General features: G+C 38.9%; 1 protein-coding gene across 1 annotated transcript in view; it reads left to right on the top strand.

The window, feature by feature from the left end:
• Positions 1–650: 650 nt before the first annotated feature.
• The window catches only part of LOC127527447 (coagulation factor VII-like), a 36,661-nt gene continuing 13,162 nt past the window's right edge, over positions 651–24,149 (top strand). Inside the window, exons 1-5 of the mRNA XM_051926223.1 lie at positions 651–1,047; positions 6,980–7,140; positions 9,100–9,124; positions 9,218–9,331; positions 15,716–15,853. Coding sequence (XP_051782183.1) covers positions 987–1,047; positions 6,980–7,140; positions 9,100–9,124; positions 9,218–9,331; positions 15,716–15,853 — 499 coding nt within the window. The 5' untranslated portion in view covers positions 651–986. The remainder of the gene's footprint in view (positions 1,048–6,979; positions 7,141–9,099; positions 9,125–9,217; positions 9,332–15,715; positions 15,854–24,149) is intronic.

Genomic DNA, 24,149 nt, shown 5'->3' with positions numbered 1-24,149 from the left:
AGCCATTGTCCCGCGTTTCAACTAACAGATGCTTCATGCCAAGGTAAACAAAACCCCATGTCCCCTCTGAAAGAGAAATGAACATCAGCACTCCTTATCTCTTATATAACTGAGCTACAGAGTCATGGAAAATGTGCACTTGTTTATTACAAAAGTGGTTTTGAAGACTTTTTATAAAGCAAAAAATGCTGTTATGAGGAACACAACCGTCTGATGAGGCATAATAGATGAAAATGAGAGCAGAATAAATAATGAAATAACAAAAGTAGAAAAACAGACAGCAAATCTTGTATTGTGATGATGATGGAGAAGATATGGAATAATAAATAAGATAAGGATTTTTATGTGTATAGATGCCTACTGTGAAAAAAGCAAAAGAGACATGAAAAAAATTGGGGATCCAAATAGGAAAAACTACATTTTCCAGTTGGCAAAATGTAAGAGTTTTTTCATTAAAATAAAAAAGGAAGGATCCATTCTTCATTTGTACAAATGTGAGAAGGGGCACTTCTGGAGTGTTTGTCAGTTAAATGATGCCAGCCTCCTGTCTGACTCCTCTTTTCTGTGTCATCAGTTTGAAGGGGTGGGGTCAGGGGTAGATTAAAAGTGGCATCATTGATTGCTTAAACAATTATCTTTAAACCAGAGAGTGGGATGGGCGTATTGTATTGGAGATAGCGAAATCCTCTTTTCTGCCCCCTCATGATTTCTCCAATCCGTCCCTCTAAGACACTCACCAAGCTTACACTACACAATAGTCTTTTAGATAAAAATCCATTTAAACAATTTGTATTGAAAATAGACCTTCTGTGTCCCCAAGTAAATGTCTTATTGTCCCTTTGGGGGTTGACACAAAATAGCTAGCCTTGATAATGTCAGGACCCCAGAGTAACAAATAGTCCTAGCTTATCCAAGCAGTGTGGCCAGAGTGAACTTTGGACGTCAGAGCCTATGCTGGGATTTACAAAAAAATACTTCAGTACACCATGTTGTTGCAACGGCTTCTCTGTCTCTCTTTTCTCCCTTTTTGTTGTTTATCAGCTACAGGTAAGAATAAACTTGTATTACATATTGCTGTTAAATGTCTGTCTGAAATATACATTGTTCAGAAAAAAAGAGAGGAAAGTAGTTTAATAGATTGCTGAGCATTTGGTGCCTTTTCATACTGAGTGTATTTGTAAATGTGTTTACAGTATTACACTTTTAATCTATTTTGATCCTTTCTTAGAAGATATTTTTATTACCATAATTCATCTTATGTTCAACTAAAATAGATTTGTAAGTAGCATTTAATAAATTCAATCTGCCTATTGTTTGATCTTTTACCATCTGTTCATAAAATTGTACCCTGTAATTTGATTTTGTGCATAAGTAACATGTTCAGTTGAGAACACTAAGCAAATTTTATAACAGACGTAATAAGTTCTAAACTAATGACTACAATTATCAAGTAATTTTGTAAAATGCTATGATTTCTATAGCTTCTTCTAAATAGTATGCCAACTTATTTTTGTTTTGTTATGTTATACTGTGATTGTGGTCACAAATCATAAGATTTCTGGTTGTCTTTCATATGTTTTATTTATTTTTTTTATTTTTTTTTTTTAACACAAATTGTTTAGCTAGAAATAGAAAACAAAAATATTTGAATGCATAAAATATCTCAGCATGTGGTCTGTTTTTAGTAAAGACACTGTGGAAATTTAACAGTTGACAAGAGAGTCTGAAAAATTCGAGAACATGCATACAATATCTGATCAGAAGAAATATATTTGTGTGATTAGAATAAAAAGAAAAGTAAAAATAAACAATGTAATCACCACAATGAATAGCCACATACAGTATGCATTGCATTTTTAGGCCTCCTGAGTCAATTACTTTGGAATGAAAATTGAAACTACCTAAACCTATATCACATTACCTGACTTTTAGTTGGGGGTATGTCCGATTTGCCAACAACAATTAGAACATTAGAACTATCTAGACGAGAATAGGCCATTCAACCCAACAAAGTTCACCAGTCCTATCCACTTAATTCTTCCAAAATAACATCAAGTCTAGTCGAAGCTGATTAAGATGCTGATGCTGATGCAAAAATTGCTGATCTCATTGTTGGATCATGACAATTTCAATCACAGGGAATCTCTGGCCATGTCACATTTAGCGATTGTGTGCCAAGTTTCCAGCACCTTTTTATGACAGCCATAGCGTGCTGCTTAATGAAGCCCGTGTCATGTTAACAGATATGGCAAGTTCAGCCGCAATCTCTACCCCTTTTTTTCTTTTTCCCATTCTGTTGTGGTACGTTAAACATGAGACATCAGACAGATGAGCTTCTTTTTAGTTCGTGAGGTCCAAAGCCACTGTGTACCTTATTACTCGTAACTGCATTATATGAATTGTACTTCCAGATAAGCAATCATTGGCTGTCAGCTCTGATGCACAAAGAGCCCACCCCTGTGACTAAAGGCAAAATGAAACCTGTTTCAAGATACAAACTAGTTGGAGTGAGTTGCTGGGCATGTCACATTAGGTGACTGCTTTAACTACCAACTGCCTCTGACTTGCAAAGATTATGTAAATGAAGGCTATGACTGAAAATCACTAGAAAAGCCGAGTAATGTAACATGGCCCTAAGGAGGCTGAACATCTCCTATCAGTTAGATATGAGCAAAACAAGGAAAGTAGAAAAAGCCCTGAGTTGTTGCCATCCCTAGATCTTTATGGTGCTCGGTCTTTCAGGTAATACAGAGTGGACATTTTGTTTAATATCCTAAATTAAATTTTTTTGAAATCGCCAGAAAGTTGACCTCTCCCAAAACCTTAAAAATATACTGTATATAAAGCAAATAGTAAACATATACGTATATACTGTATATATATTCATAGCATTCGTAGTCTGAAACACAATCTGATTGTATTGTGTGGTTGGTCTGCAAGTCGGCAAACATCCACCACGCCCTCTCAGTTGCGAGAAGCAGATCATAGAATGTTACAAAGTTTACTGTCAAATAATGCAAAGAGTACGTGACACGTGTTTCGCCTTTAGTTGGGCTCATCAGGCGTACACACTCACTGCATCCCCTTGCGGGGATTGAACATCGGATGTCAGCGTCATAGGCGAAGCCCTTTTATGTTGTGCCACGGCGTGTGATCCCCGTGAGGGGATGCAGTGTGTCGTGATCCCACGTGTCATGTACTCTTTGCATTATTTGACAGTAAATTATGTCATATATATATATATATATATATATATGTATATATTTATATATATATATATATATATTTATATATATTTATATATATATATATATATATATATATATATATATATATATATATATATATATATATATATATATATATATATATATATCATATATCTATTTATATATATATATAAAGGAAACACATAATATCACAGTCTAATACCAAGTCAATTAAGTTTCAAGGATATCAATCTGTCCAGCGAGGAAGCAAAAGTGTGAATTTACTTCACCTGCTTTGCGGCAAATGAAAGTGACAACGGGTACACTGGAGAGGCAACAGCAAGACAACCCCCAAAAATGGCATGGTTTTGCATGTGATGGACACAAACAATTTCTCTCTCCTTATCCTTCCAGATTGATTCTTCTTTAATTTTGCATTTTGCTGGTGTCCTTGTCACTACTGATAGCATGAGGTGTAACCTGCTGTTGATTAAGGTTGCACAGGTAGTTTAGCCCCACCAGGATGGCACATCCATACGAAATATCAAGAGATGGCCCATTACACCAGGAGAGCTGAACAAGGCTGTAGGTGGGCATCAACCCAGCAGCAGGACCAGTATCTGCACTTTGTGCAAGAAGGAACAGGTGGAGCACTGCCAGAGCTCTACAGAATGACCTCCAGCTGGCTACTGGTGTGCAGTTTTCTGACCAAACTGTTAGAAACACTCCATGAAGGCCCAGCATCCTGTAGTGAGACCTGTGCTCACAGCCCATCATGGTGCAGCTCAATTAGCATTCACCATAGAATACACAATTTGCTCCGCCATTGGCACTCTGTTCTCTTCACAGATGAGAGCAAGTTCACACTGAGCGCATGTGACAGACGTGAAAGAGTCTGAAGGCATGGTGGTGAATGTTATGCAGCCTGCAACATTGAGAAAAGCGCTATATAAATGTAATGAATTATTATTATTATTATTATTATTATTATTATTAACATCATCTAGCATGACCATTTTGGCAGTGGGTCAGTGATGGTCTGGGGAGGCATATCCTTGGAGGTTCAAAAGACCTCCACATGCTAAGCAATAGTACCCTGACTACTTTTAGGTACTGAGATGAAATCCTCAGAGCCACTGTCAGAACTTACACTGGTGCAGTGGACCATGGTGAAGGACAATGCCCAGTCTCATGCATCAGAGTGTGTAGGATGTTCCTGGATGACAAAGGCATTGATGCCATTGACTGGCCCGCACATTCCCCAGACCTGAATCCAACTGAGAGCTCCCGGGACATTATGTATTGGTGCATCCGACACCGCCAAGTAACACCACAGACTGTACTGGTGCTCACTGATGCCCTGATCCAGGTCAGGGAGGAGATCACCCAGGACACACACTACTGAGTCACATTATGAGGTGCCAAGATGAAATTCATGCAAGTTGGATCAGCTTGTGATTTCAATTTTTGACTTTGATTTTCAGTGTGATGTTGAATCCAGCTCTCAATGGGTTGGTGAGTTTGGTTTTCATTGACCATGGTTACATCATTTTGTTCTCAACAAATTGCACAGTATTACTCAGTAAAGATTTTCCACTCAAATATTTCATTCTTTGAGATCCTAAGTGTGATTTAAGTGTTCTGTGATGGACCGGCACCCTATTTAGGGGTTGTTCCTGCTTTGTGCCATGTGCTTGCTGGGATAGACACCAGCTATCCTGCCACCCTGCTCAAGATAAGCAGGTTTGGATGGATGGAGTATTATTTTAACAGTAGGTTTTTTGCCCACTTTTCTGTTTTAATAATAGTCATGTGAGAAGTATACTTTAAAGGAAACAAAGTTGTTTATTCTTTTATTATATGGTGATTGTTATTTGTCTATTTATGACTCTGCTGTCATTATGATAATAATCCTCTTCTTGGGTCTCAATATGGTACTGATTTTCTTATTTGGGTCTGCGTGAACACAGCTTCAGCATCGATCCCTTTTGACAAACTTCAGACTCTGCGGTAGACAAACAGCCATAACTTTCCCCTTCTTTTCTTTGACATGCTACATACTCTGCAGGGGATAGCAAATTTTGACACACTGAAAAATTTGAAACAAAACTGTAACCTGTAGCAAAATAGGGAAGCACGCGATTATATGACTCAACAAGTGCAACGTGTATTTGTACTGCACACTGGGTAGGCTTGTGACTTTGCAACTCCTGGTAGTGTTGTGGAATTATGGGGAGTTAATTGTTATTTTCTTCAGTACCATTTCAACACTGGTACTGAGGTCCGGAAGCTGGTATTAATACCAACATCAAAATTTTAGTACTGATCCAACACTAATGTATATTTCTTCAACACATTTTCATTATTAATTAAAACATGTAATAATATAATGAATTGACTTTCTTCCTTTGTCTGTGTATGGCGAAGTCTAAGATTAAATAATAAAAGATTTTTGATGAGATCAAAAAAACAATCTCTTTGCAGTTAATACTGTGGAAGAAATTAAATTGGAAATATATTTATGAAGGAAATTTTGCCCTCAACTAGGACCTCTTTGAATCAGGAACCAGGCAGGAGGAAACTTGCTCATTTCATCCTTTATTTTTCTTTTCAGCAAATGCTTGAAGATGGTGCCTTCCTGTTACAGCAGTCTACTAATGGGCAGTGCTGTGGGCAGAAGTTGTTAACAAATGGTTAAAAAATAAAGACAGATAGCTATATTTATAGATAACTGAATTTACATAACAGTGCTGAATTCAAATTCAAGTTTATGACATTTATTAGCCTTTTTATACCACCTCTAAGAATGCATACCAAAACATTTTATGCTCAATAACTATCTTCTTCTTCTTTCGGCTGCTCCCGTTAGGGGTTGCCACAGCAGATCATCTTTGTCCGCATATTGATTTGGCAAAATTTTACACCAGATGCCCTTCCTGACGTAACCCTTCCCATTTATCCGGGCTTGGGACCGGCACAAAGAAACACCCTGGTTTGTGCATCCCTAACTATATTACCCCTAAATCTAATTTTTCTTCCAAAATACCCAGCTGCAAATTTTGCAAAGAAAAAAATTAAATGACACACCATCTTAAGAAAGCAATTCCTTTTGCATAGGATGATTTTAAAATTTGTGGTCCATCCAATTGCTAAAAATCATACATTTTGTGATTTAAGGATTTTGTTCTGTGCATAAAACATGTTTGTATTTATTTTTTATATTTTTCTTAACATTTTGGTGTTTATGCTACACCATTTTGATTATTGTTTTCTGATACAGAAGCTACCATTTTGTGTGTTATTATTGGTGTTGACCATGCTGTTGTTAGTTATGGCCCTCTGTTGCTGCCATGTGATAACAAGTGGTTGTATCATGTGACATCATTGTCCAACTATTATATAGAATAGTGCCTCACCAGCCTCCATGTCCAAGTTTGTGGATGTTGCAGGTGAATTCTTTGTAATATTTTAAAACTCAAATCTTTCAGTGAAACAAATCTGTGGATATTAAATCTGACTAAAATGTTCGGTCAGTGTTTTAAGCTTCGTTTGCAAGATTTATCAATTATCTGGCTTTGACCTTTTCCTCATTTAAAAGACTGTTCTTTTGATTGGTCACATTACAGTAAGTGAGGACTTCATTAATGGCAGTGACCTTTAGCAAAAGGTTGTGTCTTGGTGGCTGACTAACTGCCATTACTGTATCCAACATTCTCTCATCTGATCATCTGCCTTTTTTCCCTTTATTTGTGATTTTTGTTTCTGTTTAGTATTCCTAACAAAGGATGTGGCTAACAGCATGTTGCCTAGACAGAAGCGAGCAAACACTTTATTTGAAGAACTGAAAGCAGGATCACTGGAGCGTGAATGCAGAGAGGAGATATGTTCCCAAGAAGAAGCAAGAGAAATCTTTGAGGATGATGAGAGAACGGTACAGTATTTGTATACTTGTTTTTGCATTTTATGTGTTTTCCTTTGCATATTGTGGAAAGCTATTCATGACCTGTCTATAAAACCCACAAGGTGAGAGACACCCTTGTAAACAGAGTAACAGTGGAAATAAACTCAAATTAACCCACAAAAAAAATAATAAAAGATAAGGCTCCAATGTGCTTGCCTTCACTGGTGCTGAGTTCCTGCAACATCCCTAACCACTGTTTTCTAACCTATTTTGTCTGGTTATAATTACTCCATGCTTCCCAGCTTTCCATTTGTTTGCCTCTGCCAGTTGGCAAGTAAAGTAGGTAAGAAGGCAAAGTTGGAATAACATTCAGGCTGTTGTTTGATTTTTAAGTACCCTGACCTCCAGGCTACATTGTCCATTATTCTCAAAGGATAGATCTGGTCAGCCATCACTGCTTATAAGATGCCTGCATTTCCTTTTGCACAGTATGGAATCCATATTGCCTTCCCATGCACCCCTGGCACTTAACAGGCAGAAACGAACTTAATAAAAGGGTGTTGGGACACTCATTTCCTGCTTTATAGTAAATATCAGGAGCCTGTGAGCACCAAAAAAGTTGCCTTACAATGTTCAGACCATATAAAGATGCTACTCTGAAGTCTTCGCTACCAACATGTTCTACTCTTATTGAACCTAATTTAGTTTTAGCAGGAAATCTAATACCTGTGTTCCAGCTAATGGTCTGGAGCAAGCAAATCAGTTTTTATTTCTGTCTTTGTGTAAGCCAGACATACACAGCACATTTAAATAGATTTTCAGAGAGCCAGAAGCTAAACTCTTTTAATATGAGAGATCATCTGGAGTAAAATTAATTAGGATCATAAAATGTCTTGAGACGAGACTATTGCCAAGAGATTTTTTTCAAGTCCCGCCCTCCTCTCAACCATTTTTCAACCATGCCCACGGTCCTCTCATCTCTCATTCGTGTGAATGCTTTTGTCAGACACAGTTCCTGCGCTCTCAGCTTAATAAATTTTTACGTTTTCCTCAGTTTAAGTTCCCAATAAAAGAAGACTTATTATGTCCAAATCATATTGAAGAATTTCATCCAAAAGATTATCAACAGATGAAATGAGTACACGGGCAATCCTAGCACAGAAAAACAATGAAGTCAAACAAATTAACATGAAAATTGTCCATCAGTTACACAGCAATGACATGTAAAATTTTAACAGTCGACAAGAAAGGTAATGTGGTACATTTTCCACAGATAACATTAGACACCAAGGGAGATCTTAATATGCCATTCGTGTTAAAACATTTACAGTTTCCCATTACAATAACTTTTGCTATGACAATTAACAAATCACAGGGACAAACATTCAAAAAAATCAGTTTATTTATTAGAGAGAAAGAAACGATTTTCACTCATGGGCAATTATACGTCATGTTGTTACGATGTAAGTCCAAACACAGAATAAAAATTCAGTGCGATATTGCTGAAAAGTTAATTAAAAAAATTGTTTTTACTGAAGTTTTATAGTAAAAGTGTAAGTTTAAAAACTATTTGTGTGTAAATTTTAAAGTCAAACAGAATGAAAACATATAACGCCACGAATACCTCTAACGCAACATGAAACATAATTTTCTTTCAATTTATTACGTTTTACTATTTTTTACTATGGCTAATTACTCGCTGTATTATGCATATGTAACAATTCCCATGAAAACAATAATCTGTTTAAATTATACATCCGCTTCCCCCTATATGGGTGGCAGATCCATGAAGTGGACAGAGCACCTTAGTACTTAATGAAAATTATCACCTGTTGAAAAAAAATATTAGTTGTAACATTGCAACATTTGCAACATAAGATAACTATGCTAATATCTACAAATTAATTTTGTCTTGTTTTCACTGCCTTACCTTGTCCATTATGATGTTATTTATTAAACTTGATTTGCTATTTGTGTTTATTCCTTCAGCAAGAATTCTGGAAAGTATATAATGGTAAGTTTTCCATTTTTAATTTCTCATTCTGATTGTTTCATTTTAGTGCCTTTTCCAGCTATTTCAATTTTTTTTAATTATTCCTTCCCTCAGATCCAGATCAGTGTTTATCCAACCCCTGTCAAAATGGTGGAACATGTGTGGATGAATTCCAGTCTTACATGTGTCGCTGTCCAGAAGCATTTGAGGGAAGAAATTGTGAACTTGGTAATAATATATTATTTATTGAAATTTCATCATACAACTTTGTGTCTGTAAAACATAACCCAGACACCAGAAATTGCAAAATTCAGAGTGAATATTTCTGCAGTTTAAAAAAGAAACAGTAGTGTTTTTTTTAGAAACTGCTAATCTTGGTATTTATTTAAAATCTTGAATAATCCTGTAATAAGCTGTTATTATTTTTAGAGTATTTTAATGTTCAAAGATACATTGAATAAATACGTGAATTTTTAAGACCAATATAAAATAACATAATATTCACAAGCCCATTTAATCCAATGTGAGGATCCAAAGTCTATGACAGAGATATCAGGCTCAAGGTAGGGACGCCAGTCCATCTTGAAGTCCATGAACACAGTGGCGCAAGTCTTTAGGCATGTAGAATCCATATAAATTAGGGATTTTTCAGATTCTTAGCAGGAAGAGATTAAGCCACCCATTTGGAACAAGTTTACATCTTATTCGTTTTGTTCTGGGAGCCAGCAGTACTGTGCCTTATAGTGCACTGTTTATAACACAGTGGGGTAGACTTTTTGAGTAGCTAAATACTTTGTTAAACACTGTCACATTTTTAAAAATTCTGTTATTTATGACCCATCTCTATATATAATCTTCATTTGGATCTTGATCTTTGTTTGTCCACGAATGAATTAGAAGAAGCAGCACTAGATGGCAGTAGAGAGACAGCTAAAACATAGGCATTGCATTAAGAATCTCCTCCAGGCTTATACTACTGAAGACTGTAGTACTCCAGTCACACCTCAAAACACAGACATTCAAACTAAACAAATTGTTGTGCTTTAAATTAACTAATCTTTATATATAATCTTCATTTGGATCTTGATCTTTGTTTGTCCGCGAATTCCACGCATGCGTAAACCACCTTCCAGTTTAGTACGTTGTTGTTACTCACAGATGTCAACAATGTGCCGGAATAATGAAAGGGCTGGTGGACAGTGTTACGCTGGTTAGCTCCTGAGGCCTGGTTAGAGAATGAGATTGCCGAAGATAAAAGGTACGTGCCTACGTAACATATGAATGAAAGAAAGGCAGTGGGTAAAATGAATGACAACGTAACAGCATTTTCCGGAAATTATTATTGTTACGTTGTTACCGGCAAGTGCTGCGCGTCTCACAGTTGTACCATGGCTTGCTCACATGTCAGTGAAGTGATCCCTATTTATGCTTTAAAGAGCCTGGATACCTATGTGTCCCCCTTTTATAACCATTGCTCCGTGTATATTGCCTTACTCTTTGGATTGCCACAAAGCAACCTGCGAGATTGGAGAAAGGTTGAGAAGAGTTTGTGAGAGGAAATGACAGCGTCATGAAAACGAGACGGACTGTGAACGGAGAGAAGGAGAAATGCTCCTACACCACCACATAATTACTATTTGGACAGTGATTCCGAGTAGGCCGTTCCTATCGAATCAATGTCCAAGGGTTTTGTTTTGTAATTTTGTTTCCCTTATAAAAAAATCATAATGCTGTGCGACGAAGGGCCCAGTTCACAACTGGCAGCCGCTTTTAAACAGGGAGCCCTTCACAGACAACTTTAACACGCGCAACGTAGTTGGGCGCACATGGCTAGTAATAATAATAAAAATGATTCTTTACATTTATTTAGCACTTTTTTCACAATTGGAAGTGCTTTTACATAGTAGGGAACCACTTTAACCACCACTAATTTGTAGCATCCACCTGGATGATGAGATAGCATGAGCGGGATACAACCTGCTCTTTACAAAGGATGCCCAGGGAATCTTTAATGACCTCAGAGAGAGTCAGGACCTCAGTTTTATGTCTCATCTGAAGGACAGCGCCATACTTACAGCACAGTGTCCTCATCACAGCACTGAGGAACTGAGATTCACACACAAACCACAGCGTAAGCACCCCAATACTGGCCTGTTCAGTAGGAAACCAAGCTTTTTCTGGATGGCTTCCCATCCAAGTACTGGCCCAAACATGCATAGCTTCTCGTGGATGACCTCTTCTGAAGTGTATTTTTTGTAAGAAATTTCATTTTACAATTGTCTAAATTTTGCATTTATAATTTTGAGCCTTCAGAATTACAGTATCACAGTATTACAAAGCTCCAAATCTCCTTCAGGCATCTGGGAGAAATACTGTATAAGAAGACTCACCAGGGCCAAAACATAGACACATGATTTGAATCCAGGATGCTGGATTTGTGTGGCAACAGTGCTAACTGCTGTCCCAGCATGCTGCTCTAGCACTAACTGCACGAATTGAAATATGATATCCTAATTCATTATTAATTGTAAGGTCACTGCATTGTCAACCATAGCATAATGTGACATTTTCAAAATTACTTCATTCAGTTCATGGTTGCAGTGGAGTTGGGTTAGAGCTAATTTCGACAGCATCATGTGCAAGTTAAGAACAAGCCCTGGATGGGGCACCAAGCCTTCACAGCACCCCTTCATATATGCAGCCTCATTCACAATTTATTATCTCTTAAGGGTTCTTTCCCATCAAACACTGTAACGCAAGCTCCTTGGCTGTGTCCTACAGGTATAGTGTGCCATCTATATTTCAGACCATGTATTAAGTAGCCAGGTGTCCTTAATGTTCAGTGACGTAGGACTTATTAGAATAATCCTAGCATGAAGCACAAATGAGTGAGCCTATCATCACTTTTTCAGAATAGGATAAGATTCAAACACAGAAAAATAATTGTTTCTGATTTTTCTAAGCCCAGTTTACTAAGTGCAGGGGGAAGTTGTGGTTAGTAAGTGATTGTTCTGCCACTGAAGGAAAAAGCAGAGAAACCTGTTTGACACAAAGACCAGGAAATGAAAGAACAAGACAAAAATGAAACCAAATTTAAAAGCCCAGAACGTAAAGTAGAATCAAAGCCAAAATAAACAAACAAAAAGTCCTCACTCCCTAAAAGAATGTCAAAGAATAAACACACAAGAATTTATTTGTGATTGTTTAGAAACTTGGATACTGAGAATATGTCACATAATTGGCAGTGAGTTTAATGACCATAAACAATATGGCTGCGGCACTGCACAAACACATGAAATGACAGTGCCCATGAAATAGCCCAAAATTTAAAATGGTAATGTGGTAATGCTTGGTGTGTGGGTGTGTTTGTGTGTGTCCTGCGGTGGGTTGGCACCCTGCCCAGGATTGGTTCCTGCCTTGTGCCCTGTGTTGGCTGGGATTGGCTCCAGCAGACCCCCGTGACCCTGTGGTCGGATTCAGCGGGTTGGAAAATGGATGGATGGATGGATGGATGTGGTAATGATTTAATTAATTCTTTTTAAAAAGCAACTTAAAACAGATTTGTTCAGGGAGACACTTAGCCTTCCCTGGCATTCTCACTATTTCTCAGTTTATTTTCTCTGTCCTGGTAGTCAGAATTATTTGTATTTGTGTTATAAATTATGTTATTTGTTTGTGGTTTTCTTGTTCTATTTTGGATTTTATTCTGGTTTGTTGTGTCTTTTAGAGCAAGCTTGTTATTTCATTCTTAAATATTAGGATAAGCCTGAAATAAATTGTAAGCTGAAATGAAGCTTTTTTGACTATATATCACTAGCACAGTTAATAACATCAATCTTATTCTAATTAGAATAAGCTTATTCTAATTCAGAGGTTTATGTTTACTATATTTATCTTGTATTTTGTATCCGGTGTTGTGATTTTTTTCTGTGCTTTTTTATATTGTCCATTTTGAAATTTTTTAACTGCATTACTTGCGATTGGCTGACAAAAATTTGAATAAAGAGGACATGGAAAAATATCAATGAGCTTCATTAACTGATTGATTTTCTCAACCACTTAAAACAAAGGTTGCATGGGCTACAAGCAACCTCAACATCATTGGGCAGAAGGTTTTAAGCAGCTCTGAAAGGAGTGCCAGTTCAACACAGGGTACACTCATGAGTACAATGTGCCCAGTTTACAATGAATAATGTACTTAACACATACATGTTTGAGATGTAGGAGGAAAGCTGGAATACTCTGAGAGAACCTTTACTTGGACATAGGGGGAAAATGGAAAACTGAGTAAAACTGTGCCAGATCAGGGTCACTGGAATGGGGCTTTCATAAGCTTAATTAGAATTAATAAATGCTGTTACTGAATTTAGAAAAGCATCCAAAAATGGATCATTAGGCCATTGTGATAATACATGACTTTGACCTTGGACTACATTTGATAGATCTCATTGCCTTGAAGATGCCAATTTACATGACTAGAAATTATAGAGAATAGCAGTTTACATGACTAACCCATGACTTCTCAGCACAGTTTCAAATTTCCTTTTGTACCCCAAAGTATTGCAAAATCAACACACTTTGGTAGCCAATCAACATTTGAGTCTTTCTCCATTCTTTCATGGTACACCAAAGGCAAGACATCAAGCAGGCATTTTTGCTGGCTCCAGAGTTCCACATACTTATCCTCTGTTTGTAAAGTCCAAAACACTTATTTTCCTTTGTGTTTTAAGGTTGCCATTGCTCTTCTCTGTTGATTTTATTGGTCTGAGCCCACCCTATAACTTCCAACAAAATCAAACCTGTTTGAAGAATGTCTTTTATTATACCAAAACTACAAGAAACAAAAAGTACAAATAAAATATAATGAACAAAGTAAGGTTTCACTGCCTCTAAAGAGTCTTGTCCACTCCTGTTCTCACTTTCCTGAACTTTGGTCATGCAACAAACCTGACCATTGTTAGGGTTTTAGTTGATTTTATTTTTTTATGTTTTTTCTCATGGGTATTCAAAATCATAGCTTTGTTTCAAAGGTTTTTATGACTTCTGGTTATGATTATGATGTTCATTTTTGGATTGTCCAACCTTGTAAAAAGTTATGTATTTTTGTGGACAATTTCAACCACAATTTTGTATCTCTTATGATTGTTGTTATATTTTGTTTCCATTGTCAGGATTACTTAATGCGTTACTAGGGGTGTGTCCTTAGAGGGTGTGAACTTTGGGTAACAACGTGATAGGATAAAAGGTCATCTAGAAATGTACCTCCTTATCAGAGTTGTAGATACAAAACCTGTTTCTGTAATGCTCTTTCTAAAAGTTTTTGGTGTTTTTCCTGTCTGGACGCTAGGGATCACTGTTGCCCCTTAAACCCAACAGACAGACTCGTAGGACACAAGGTAAAAGCACTAAGAACATTTTTATTCCTTGTTCTTTCTTGCACAGTGCTCCCTTAGCACCACAGTCACAGAAATAGGCAAATACACAAGCACAATGCACAAATCTTCTCTCTCTTTTTATTTCCACCTCCACACTTCCCAGAAAGCATTGTCCACCTCCTCCCAACTCAGGCTCCCTTGCTGGATTTTCAGCAGTCCTTTATATAGTCCCCGACCTGGAAGTGCTTCTGCTCTTCTGTCCACGTGACCTGCCAGCACTACTGGGTCAGATGGAGAATTCAAGTTTTTGATCAGCCCGGGAGTACTTCAGGGCTTCTGTCCTCGTGACTTGCTAGTACTTCTGGGCTAAGTGAGAACCTTGTCACCCAATGTCTTCCCACAGTGTCTCCTGGCGGAACCCATGGTACCCAGCAGGGCTGTGATAGCGAACTCCATGTACCCTGATTCCCTGCGGGAATCTGGGGCACCGCTACAGTCCAGGGAAGCTGCCATCTATCATTTTGGGGGAGACAGTGTCCCAAAGTAGCAGCCTTTCCCCATCCTTACAGTCTCTGGGCGGTCTGGCCAGGTTGAGCTACTGGCCGTCCCTTACACCTGCTTCTGACCTTTTTTGCCCTTTAATTTTGACCATGATTTTTTGTCTCTAGTTTTGGAGTTGACCTGTTGGTTTTGACCCTTTTCTGTTTTCTGTTCTGCCATTTCCCAGATCTACTCTGTTTGCTGACATTCACCTATAACCCTTTGCACCAGCTAACCTCCTGACTTCAATGTAAATAGCTCTGAGAGGAAGCAGCCATTTATATCTTGTCCTAGAGTTAACCTCAGAGGTTATGTACAGCTGGATAAAGTCCAGAACCATCTCAGCCCACCTCCCTCTAGAGGCTCCTGGATATATTGCACACTTTACTTTATTTGTTCCTGAGCTGCTTGATTGCATGAAAAGTCACAAGTAGGGCTCGACTGCTGCTTAAATTTGAGAGATTATGGGTGTTCTCATAACAGTTTTATATTCACATCCCTTTACTTAACCCCCAGATACATTACAGCTGGGGATGAGGGCAAGTCTGCTTTTTTCATAGTTTCTCTAATTCTTTTCTTTTTTTTATCGAACAGACTTTCTATGGTCTTCATACTGTCATGTACTCCATTAATGCCTACTGCATATCAAATACTTTATAATATGTTTTAATGACGTTTCAACTCTTTGCTTTTGTAGCTTTTGAAGATACTCAGAAATGCCTATACCTGAATGGAGGTTGTGAGCACTTCTGCAATGACACCAACAATGGCTCAGTTTGCACATGTGCTGAGGGGTACAAGCTTGATGCGGACGTGACGTCATGTATACCTACAGGTGAAAATTTCTCATATTGAATATTTGCCTAAAAAAAGTGTATGTTTATAATGTCTAGTCAGTAAATACTACATGAGTTTTGTGGATTTTTTTTCTTTCCACTTTATTTAAAATTGTTAATTTAATAAAGATTGAAAACACTTTTTTGGTATACTAATTTACAATTTTATTATACTAAAATTGTAAAATAAAATTGTAACTTGCAAATACTTTTCTACTGTTAATTTTCAAGCAGATTTGAAAGCATTATCATGGTTGAAATTGCACAAAATGTTTTAAATCAAAGTAAGTATTAAAGATAAAAAATAACATAACATTCAAAAACCCGCTTAACACTAGAATTACCAAAGCCTATGAAAAACCTTTTAAATCCAGCCCACCTTAAATCCCTCGCACCTCTCCATCAGCGTCTTTTGTCCTATAAATGTGCCGATAAAGACAAGCAGCAAGCAGCCTGCTATTCCATCCCCCGCAGAACGTGCACAAAGTTCTCCCGGCTCATGCCTTGATTATCTGGGAGTGAAGTGCTGGAGTTTTAGAGTGGAAATAATGGATCGTTATTTGGAACAAATGCATTTCATGTGTGTTCTGTTTCTACAATAATCTGTGTACACACATTGTTAAAACAGAAATGTTTTTCATATTTTAGTAATAAATGGCAAAATGTAGGCATAAACTATATAATGTGTGAAACCTGAAGTCCAAAGATCAAATAAACACTTTCACAAAAGGTTCAAGGACGATACAACAGCTTCCGTGGCGTAGCGGTAATCAAGAGTCCCCAGTTCGGTCCTGACTGCCTCCTATATTTACCATTTTAAGTAGTGAGCTGCTCTTATCTATATATATAATTCTCTAAGCCGTCGCCAGAGCGGGCAAGACACCCATGAAAGCACGCAGGAAGGAGCCATGCCCACCAACTCTAAGACCATTGGATACGACGAAAACTCGCACAGCCACGCCCACCAACTCGGACGCGACGCCTCGGAAAACACGCCGTCATTTCTGTTTGTCTGTGTTACAGTCCACATGCAACTCTGAGCCACGTTGACTTTTTGGTTACGACGCACGACCACGTGCAACATCGCAAACTGTGTTACACGCTACATACAGCAATTCACATCCGTGACAAACATGCGTCTTCTTAGATGGTCCTGCAGGAACACGGAAAACGTTTCCCCGCCCACCAACACTCCTTATTCCCCGGCCCGCGTTCACCCTCGCTCTCTAGGCATTCCCGCTGCCTGCTCATGTGCCCGGACGAAACAACTCACCAACCACCCCATAAGTCGCTTTCGTCTGTTGCTAGGAGTCCACATGCACCTCTGAGCCACGTTGACTTTTCATTATTCTTTTTGGTTATGATGCATGCACCACCATCGCAAACTGTTTTACACGCCATGGTCTTAGAGTTGGTGGGCGGGTCTCCATGAGTTGCTCTTGCGAGCGGGCACATGACCAGGCGGTGTGTATGCTTTGAGAACGAGGGTGGACACGGCAGGACCATGTAAGAACAGGCATGTTTGTCACGGATGTGAATTGCTGAATGCAGCGTCTAAAACAGTTTGCGAGGGGTATCCCATGGGATCCTTAAAACAATCCTTTAAAACTGAGGTTGAAACACAATGAAGGAAGCAGTCTTTAAAAACCAATAAGCCCTGTGCCTCTGTTTCATTAGCGTCTCACCTGCTTCACCGATGCAGGCCCTGCAACAGTCGAGACACTCTCTCAGCAGCTGACCTGCTCTGTGCCTGACTCAACTATAGGCTGCAACAAACTTATGAAAGTACGGGCGCATTTTTTCACACAAGCTGTGTGGGTGGGTGTTAGTTAGTTAATTAGTTACTCGAAGGATTTCAAGATTTACTATGCACAAGTGGTAACACTGCAAAAGCAGCCCAAACCAGAAAAGACGGCTGGCAAAAAGTGGCCGACAAATTAAACGCGTGTGCATTGTACTTACTGAAAGTAGCGTTACGGATTTTGCAAATGTTCATTTTTTTTCCCTCTGCTTAAAACACATTTAAAAAGCGGCGTGATTATGCGGCGTATACTACGCCACGGGTTGGTATGTAGCGTGTAAAACAGTTTGTTTGTCGCGGATAATTTGCCTTTTACTATTACACAAAGGCAATTTCCTGTTAATACTTCGTTACATTGATATAGCGGTGTTCTCAGTATTCAAAGCACTATCCTCATAGGGAGGAACAGGGAAGCAAAACCACAGTCTTCCACAGTCTCCTTACTGCAAAGCAGCAGCACTACTACAGCGCCACAAGGCAGTTAAAGAATGCACCGGGCTCGATTTTGTTTTCACTTCTGTTTACAGAGATCGGGTCGTAGATAGCATTGTTGCAATGTTACTTTTCTTGGTGGCTTATTACATTACGGATGTTTCACATGTTAATTTTTTCCCCTGTGCTTAAAAGACATTAACAAAGTGTTTCTCAACTGTGACTCCGGAACATCTCAGTACGCAAGCTATATTAAGCGTCAACAATGAAGACTCGCTACACCTTAATCTACAAGTACTGACACTTATCCCTACCAATGAAGTAACTTTCACCAGTGTAATAATAATAATAATAATACATTTTATTTATACAAGGCGCCTTTCAGGGAACTCAAGGACACCGAACAACAATAAATAAATAAATAAATAAATAAATAAACAAATAAATAAATAAAAGACACAATTATAAAAAACTTAAAACATCAGAAAATCTAGAAATTAAAACCAAACAAAACCATTATAATCAGGAGGAAAAAGAAAAGGCCATTTTAAACAGATGCGTTTTAAGTTTACATTTGAAGGATGAATATGATTTGATATTTTGGAGATCCGCAGGCAATGAATTCCAGAGCTTGGGAGCAGAACGGCTGAAAGCTCTGCTCCCCATGGTGGTTAGACGGGCGGGAGGGACAGTCAGATGGGTGGAGGAAGAGGATCTAAGGTTACGGGATGGAATGGCAACATGAAGAAGGTCAGACAGATATGGAGGGGCGAGGTTATGGATGGCCTTAAATGTTAATAGTAGAATCTTAAAATCAATACGAAACTTAATCGGGAGCCAATGAAGCTGCTGCAAGACCGGAGTAATATGGTGAATAGATGGGATTTGAGTGATGATACGTGCTGCAGAATTCTGGACTAACTGAAGCTTATGAAGAGATTTATTCGGGAGACCAAAGAGGAGTGAATTGCAGTAGTCCAGCCGAGAAGTGACAAGACTATGAACAAGAATGGCAGTAGTATGAGGAGTAAGGGAGGGGCGAATGCGATTAATATTACGTAGGTGGAAGTAAGCAGACCGGGTGATGTTATTAATGTGAGAATGGAAGGATAGAGTACTGTCGAGGATGACACCCAGACTCTTGACCTGAGATGATGGAGAAACAACAAAGTCATCAATAATAAGAGAAAGATTATTGGTTTTGGATAATGATGATTTTGAACCAATGAGGAGAACCTCAGTTTTGTCACTGTTTAATTTAAGAAAATTCGAAGAAAACCAGGATTTAATTTCAGCAATGCAGTCAATAAGCGAGGGTGGTGGAAAAGAGGAGGTGGGATTACCAGCAAGGTAGAGCTGGGTGTCATCAGCATAACAGTGAAAATTAATGTTATATTTGCGAAAAATATTGCCATGGGGAAGAAGGTAAATAATAAAAAGAAGAGGCCCCAGGACAGAGCCCTGGGGCACACCAGAAGTAACAGCAGTGGGTTGGGATGTGAAGGTTTTAAGTTGTATGAACTGAGTGCGGCCTAAGAGGTAGGATCTAAACCAATCAAGTGGAGTGTGGGTAATGCCAATCAGAGATAATCTATTAAGGAGAGTGGTATGACAAATAGTATCAAAGGCCGCACTCAGATCAAGGAGGATGAGAATAGTGATTAGACCAGAATCAGCAGCCATAAGGAGGTCATTAGTAATTTTAACAAGTGCTTTCTGTACTATGAAGGGGGCGAAAACCAGACTGGAACTTTTCATATAGATTATTGTGAGATAAATGGGTGTGAAGTTGGATAGCTACTATTTTTTCAAGAATTTTGGAGATAGAGGGCAAGTTAGAAATGGGGCGAAAATTATTGAAATTAGTAGGATCAGCACCAGGTTTTTTTAGTATTGGGGTTATAGCAGCAGTTTTAAAAGATGAGGGAATAATACCAGTAGTGAGAGAAGAGTGAATGATGGCAGAAATGAGAGGGACTAGAGAGGGGAGGCAGGCTTTAACCAGAACTGTAGGCAGGGGGCCCAGCTGACAAGTAGATGACTTGGATTTGCAGATGAAATCTGAAATTTCAGAGGAAGTGGGAAGCTGGAAAGAAGAGAAAAAGTGAATAGGCGAGTGTAGTTCAGAAGGAATATAGAGAGGATCTGGACCAAGGTGCTGATGTATCTTTTGGATTTTCTCGTTGAAAAAAGACATAAGAGAATTACAGAAAGCAGTTGAGTAAAGGTGAGATGGTAAAGAGTCTGGAGGTTGTGTAACATTATTAAGTAAAGAAAACAAAGTCTTGGTGTTACCTGTATTACGAGTAATTAACTGAGTGTAATAATTAGACTTGGTTTGAGCTATACAATCCTTATAATAGAGAAGATGATTTTTATACATCTCTTTGTGGACAAAGAGTCCGGATTTTTTAAACAACCTTTCAAGTTGCCTGCCCTTAGCTTTCAGAAGCCGAAGTTCAGGCGTAAACCAAGGGGCAGAAAAAGAAAAAGAAACAGAACGGGTTTTTAGCGGAGCCAGAGAATTAAGAATACCATTAAGACAGGTGTTATAATATGAGACCAGTTCTATGGGAGTGGATAAATTATAAAAGTCCATTTGGGAATCGATTCTAGAAAACAGCAAATTCAAGTTAATATTCTTAATGTTGCGAAAGGCTATGAGACGTGGAAGCTTAGGAACAGAAAAGGTAAGTTTGGCATTGAATGAAAGAAGAAAATGGTCGGTTATAGTGAGTTCATCTGCTGTGAGATCAAAAGGAACAACACCAGAGCAGCAGATCAGGTCCAAGATATGTCCTTTACAATGAGTAGGAACATCAGTGTGCTGCTGGTATCCAAAACTCTCCAGGCAAGATAAAAAGTCTCTAGTGAGAGGGATATTGATATTGTCCAGATGTTCATTAAAATCCCCCAGCAGAATTATATTTGGGGTAATTACAGATAAATGAGTAAGGAAGGTAACAAGATCGTTCAAAAAATTGTTGTTTGACTTAGGAGGACGGTAGACAGTTGCAATGATGGTAGGAACTGGGCCAGACAGTTGACACACAGTCGATTCAAAAGAGCTAACAGCAGGAGCAGACAACGACAGGACTTTCCACTTCTCGCGATAAATAATCGCGACACCTCCTCCATGGCCAGAGGCACGGGGTTGACAAGTGTAAACAAACCCCGGGGGGGGTGCATTCATTAAGTTGTGAAAAGTCTTGAGGTTGCTGCCAAGTCTCAGTTAAACAGAGAAAGTCAAACTTACGGTCAATGAGGAGATCCTGAATGAGATGTCCCTTGCTCGTGAGTGAGCGGATGTTCAGTAGACCAAAGCTGACAATGTTGCTGTCACATTTGACAGTGGTGTTAGTCGACCGAGCTAAGCTGGCCAACACGCTATGATCAGCGTTCCTATCTGTGTTGTGTGGAGGGTGCCGAAAATCAGACCAAAAAGTGTTAATTCCTTTCGAGACGTCCGTTCGGAATCTCCGGCGAGACCCACGGTGGATGTATCTCCGACGAGGGAGAAGTATGACGTCCGGGTCGAAATACAGCACCGACACCAGAGGCACAGACTGGAGAAGACGCAGTTGAAGAAGCTCAGGAGCTGGATACTGGAGGAGGCCAGTCGCAGGTTGGATAACGAGCGACAGAAGACTCCAAACAAGCATTAACCAGGCGATTATCCTACCAGTCCACATTGTAGGTGAGGAGGCCAGAGGCAGCTCAGACGTCCAGAGAATAAGCCGGTAAGTTTCAAACGAAACGGAGGTTAGGATGAAGCTAAATGCATACACAGCATATACAGCCACGCAGAGATGTCAACAAAATAGCAAAAAAAAAAAAAAAATACCCACAAAATCACATAGTCTAGTTACCGGCGAGCAGCGGCGACCAGTCCCGCCAGCGTTCACTCAAACCGGAAGTTATCAAGTTGCCTTCTTCGTCACAGACGATCCCGGTTTCAGTCATGGATAATTATATGTTGCTCTCTCCAGAGGTCTATCTTTTCATTCACTCACAGTGGTATCCACAAACCCACCCCATTTGGACAACTGTGTCGTTCAGGAAGTGTTCACCCATCAATACATAATTATGCGGCGTATGCTACGCCGCGGGTTGGCTAGTTGTTAATATTATACAATAAACACATACATTTGGTTTGTGTCTGTAACAGACGCTGTACATTTATAGGACTTGTAAAAGTTAGCATTTTTTTTCACTTTTATTCTCTCGGTCAGCCCTAGGGATCTGACACTGTTACTTTTTATCTGAAACTGGGAATAACTGTAGATGTGAGTGATGTTTTGAGGCAATGGAACTGGACATTCTCTGATCTGGAGGGATAAAAGCTGACACACAAACGCTGGTGAATCTGCCTTCTTCGTATCTCATCGTCACTTGATTTTTTTAAAATTCAGTTTTATTGAGTGTTCCTGCTCACGCTGAATTAGTATGCACCTTATGGTCCATGATGTCAAAGACGCACTGACAAAAAAAAAAAACACAGAGACATAAGTATATATGATATTTGGAATTATTCATTTTATGACCTGTATAGTACGTTTCGGAAAACATTGTGGGACGGATGCAACATAATTCATATTATTCATATTCATTCGCATAACATCTTGCGGTTGTAATCAGTGACCGCGTGTTTTTTTTTTCCCCCGATCTTGCCAGTCCCCACATGTTGCTGTATGGTGCTGTTTCTTTTGTACTCCAGGACATGCTGAGGAAAGAATAGCACAGAGAAGTCAGTTCAGCACTATATGCAATCATCAAATTCAAATGTTAACAGTTCACACACACCCAAGGACCATCCTTCCTACATTTACGACATGTGTACCTTTTGCAATGCGCACACTTCTCTCTATGCTGTGGTTCCTATTACATTGAAGGGGCGCCTGACACTGACTGAGTTTACTTTCCTGAGGATAACGGCTGGCTTGGAACAGAAGCTTGTCGATGTTGCATCCTCCTTTTCTTTTTCCATTGCCTTTTCTAGTAAGACGTGACGACGAAGTTCCTCTGCAAGATGAGCCATGAACACTCTTCTTTTCTCAGTGGACCCCATACATGCCTTGCACAGTACATGTGCGTTGATCTCCGCCAGGTCAAACTTGTTATAGTACACAGCAACCAGCCACCCGTGTGTTCCTGCTTGCACTGAATAAACTCACGCCTTCTGGTGCACAATGTCAATGCAGCACGGAGAAAAAAAAGGAAGAGACAAATATATGGGACATTGGGTATAAATTTATGGTATGTGTAAAAGTTAGCTTTTTTCAGTTTTTTTCTCTGAAACACGATCACGCTCTACCCCTCCTGATCTGACTCTAAGTAACAGTGCCAGCATAAATTCACACCTGATCTGACGCTGTTCGTTTTCAAATAATATTGCATTAGTGAGATGATGTTTTCTGATTGGTACTATTCAGGTCATAAAATTATTTCTTCAAAATGTCAAATATATTTGTCTCTTTCTTTCACGTGTGTAATAGGAACCAAAACATAGAGAAAAGTGTGTACATTGCAACAGGTACACATGTCGTAAATGTAGGAAGGACGGTCCTTGCGTGTGTGAGACCTGTTAACATTTGAATTTGATGATTGCATATAGCGCTGAACTGACCTCTCTGTACTATTCTTTCCTCTGCATGTCCTGGAGTATAAAAGAAACAGCACCATACAGCAACATGTGGGGACTAGCAAGATCGGGGAAAAATAAATAAAAAACACGCGGTCACTGATTACAACCGCAAGATGTTATGCGAATGAATATGAATAATGTTGCATCCGTCCCACAATGTTTTCCGAAATGTACTATACAGGTCATAAAATGAATAATTCCAAATATCATATATATCATATATATTATATATATATTATTATGTTGACACTTAGGGCTCATTTAAACTTCAAGGTCAGAACGCGTACGCACCCACATCATGGTTGCCACGCGTTCCCAGTGTTCATCCTCTGAGCAGGTCCTCAGAAATTAACTTGACGCGTGTGTGTGTTGCAATACTAGCAAAAAGTCGGTTGCAGTGTGCTAAAAGTTGGAATGT

Source organism: Erpetoichthys calabaricus, chromosome 4 (assembly GCF_900747795.2).
Source record: "Erpetoichthys calabaricus chromosome 4, fErpCal1.3, whole genome shotgun sequence".
NCBI lineage: Eukaryota > Metazoa > Chordata > Cladistia > Polypteriformes > Polypteridae > Erpetoichthys > Erpetoichthys calabaricus.
This window is presented reverse-complemented; position numbering and strand designations above follow the sequence as displayed.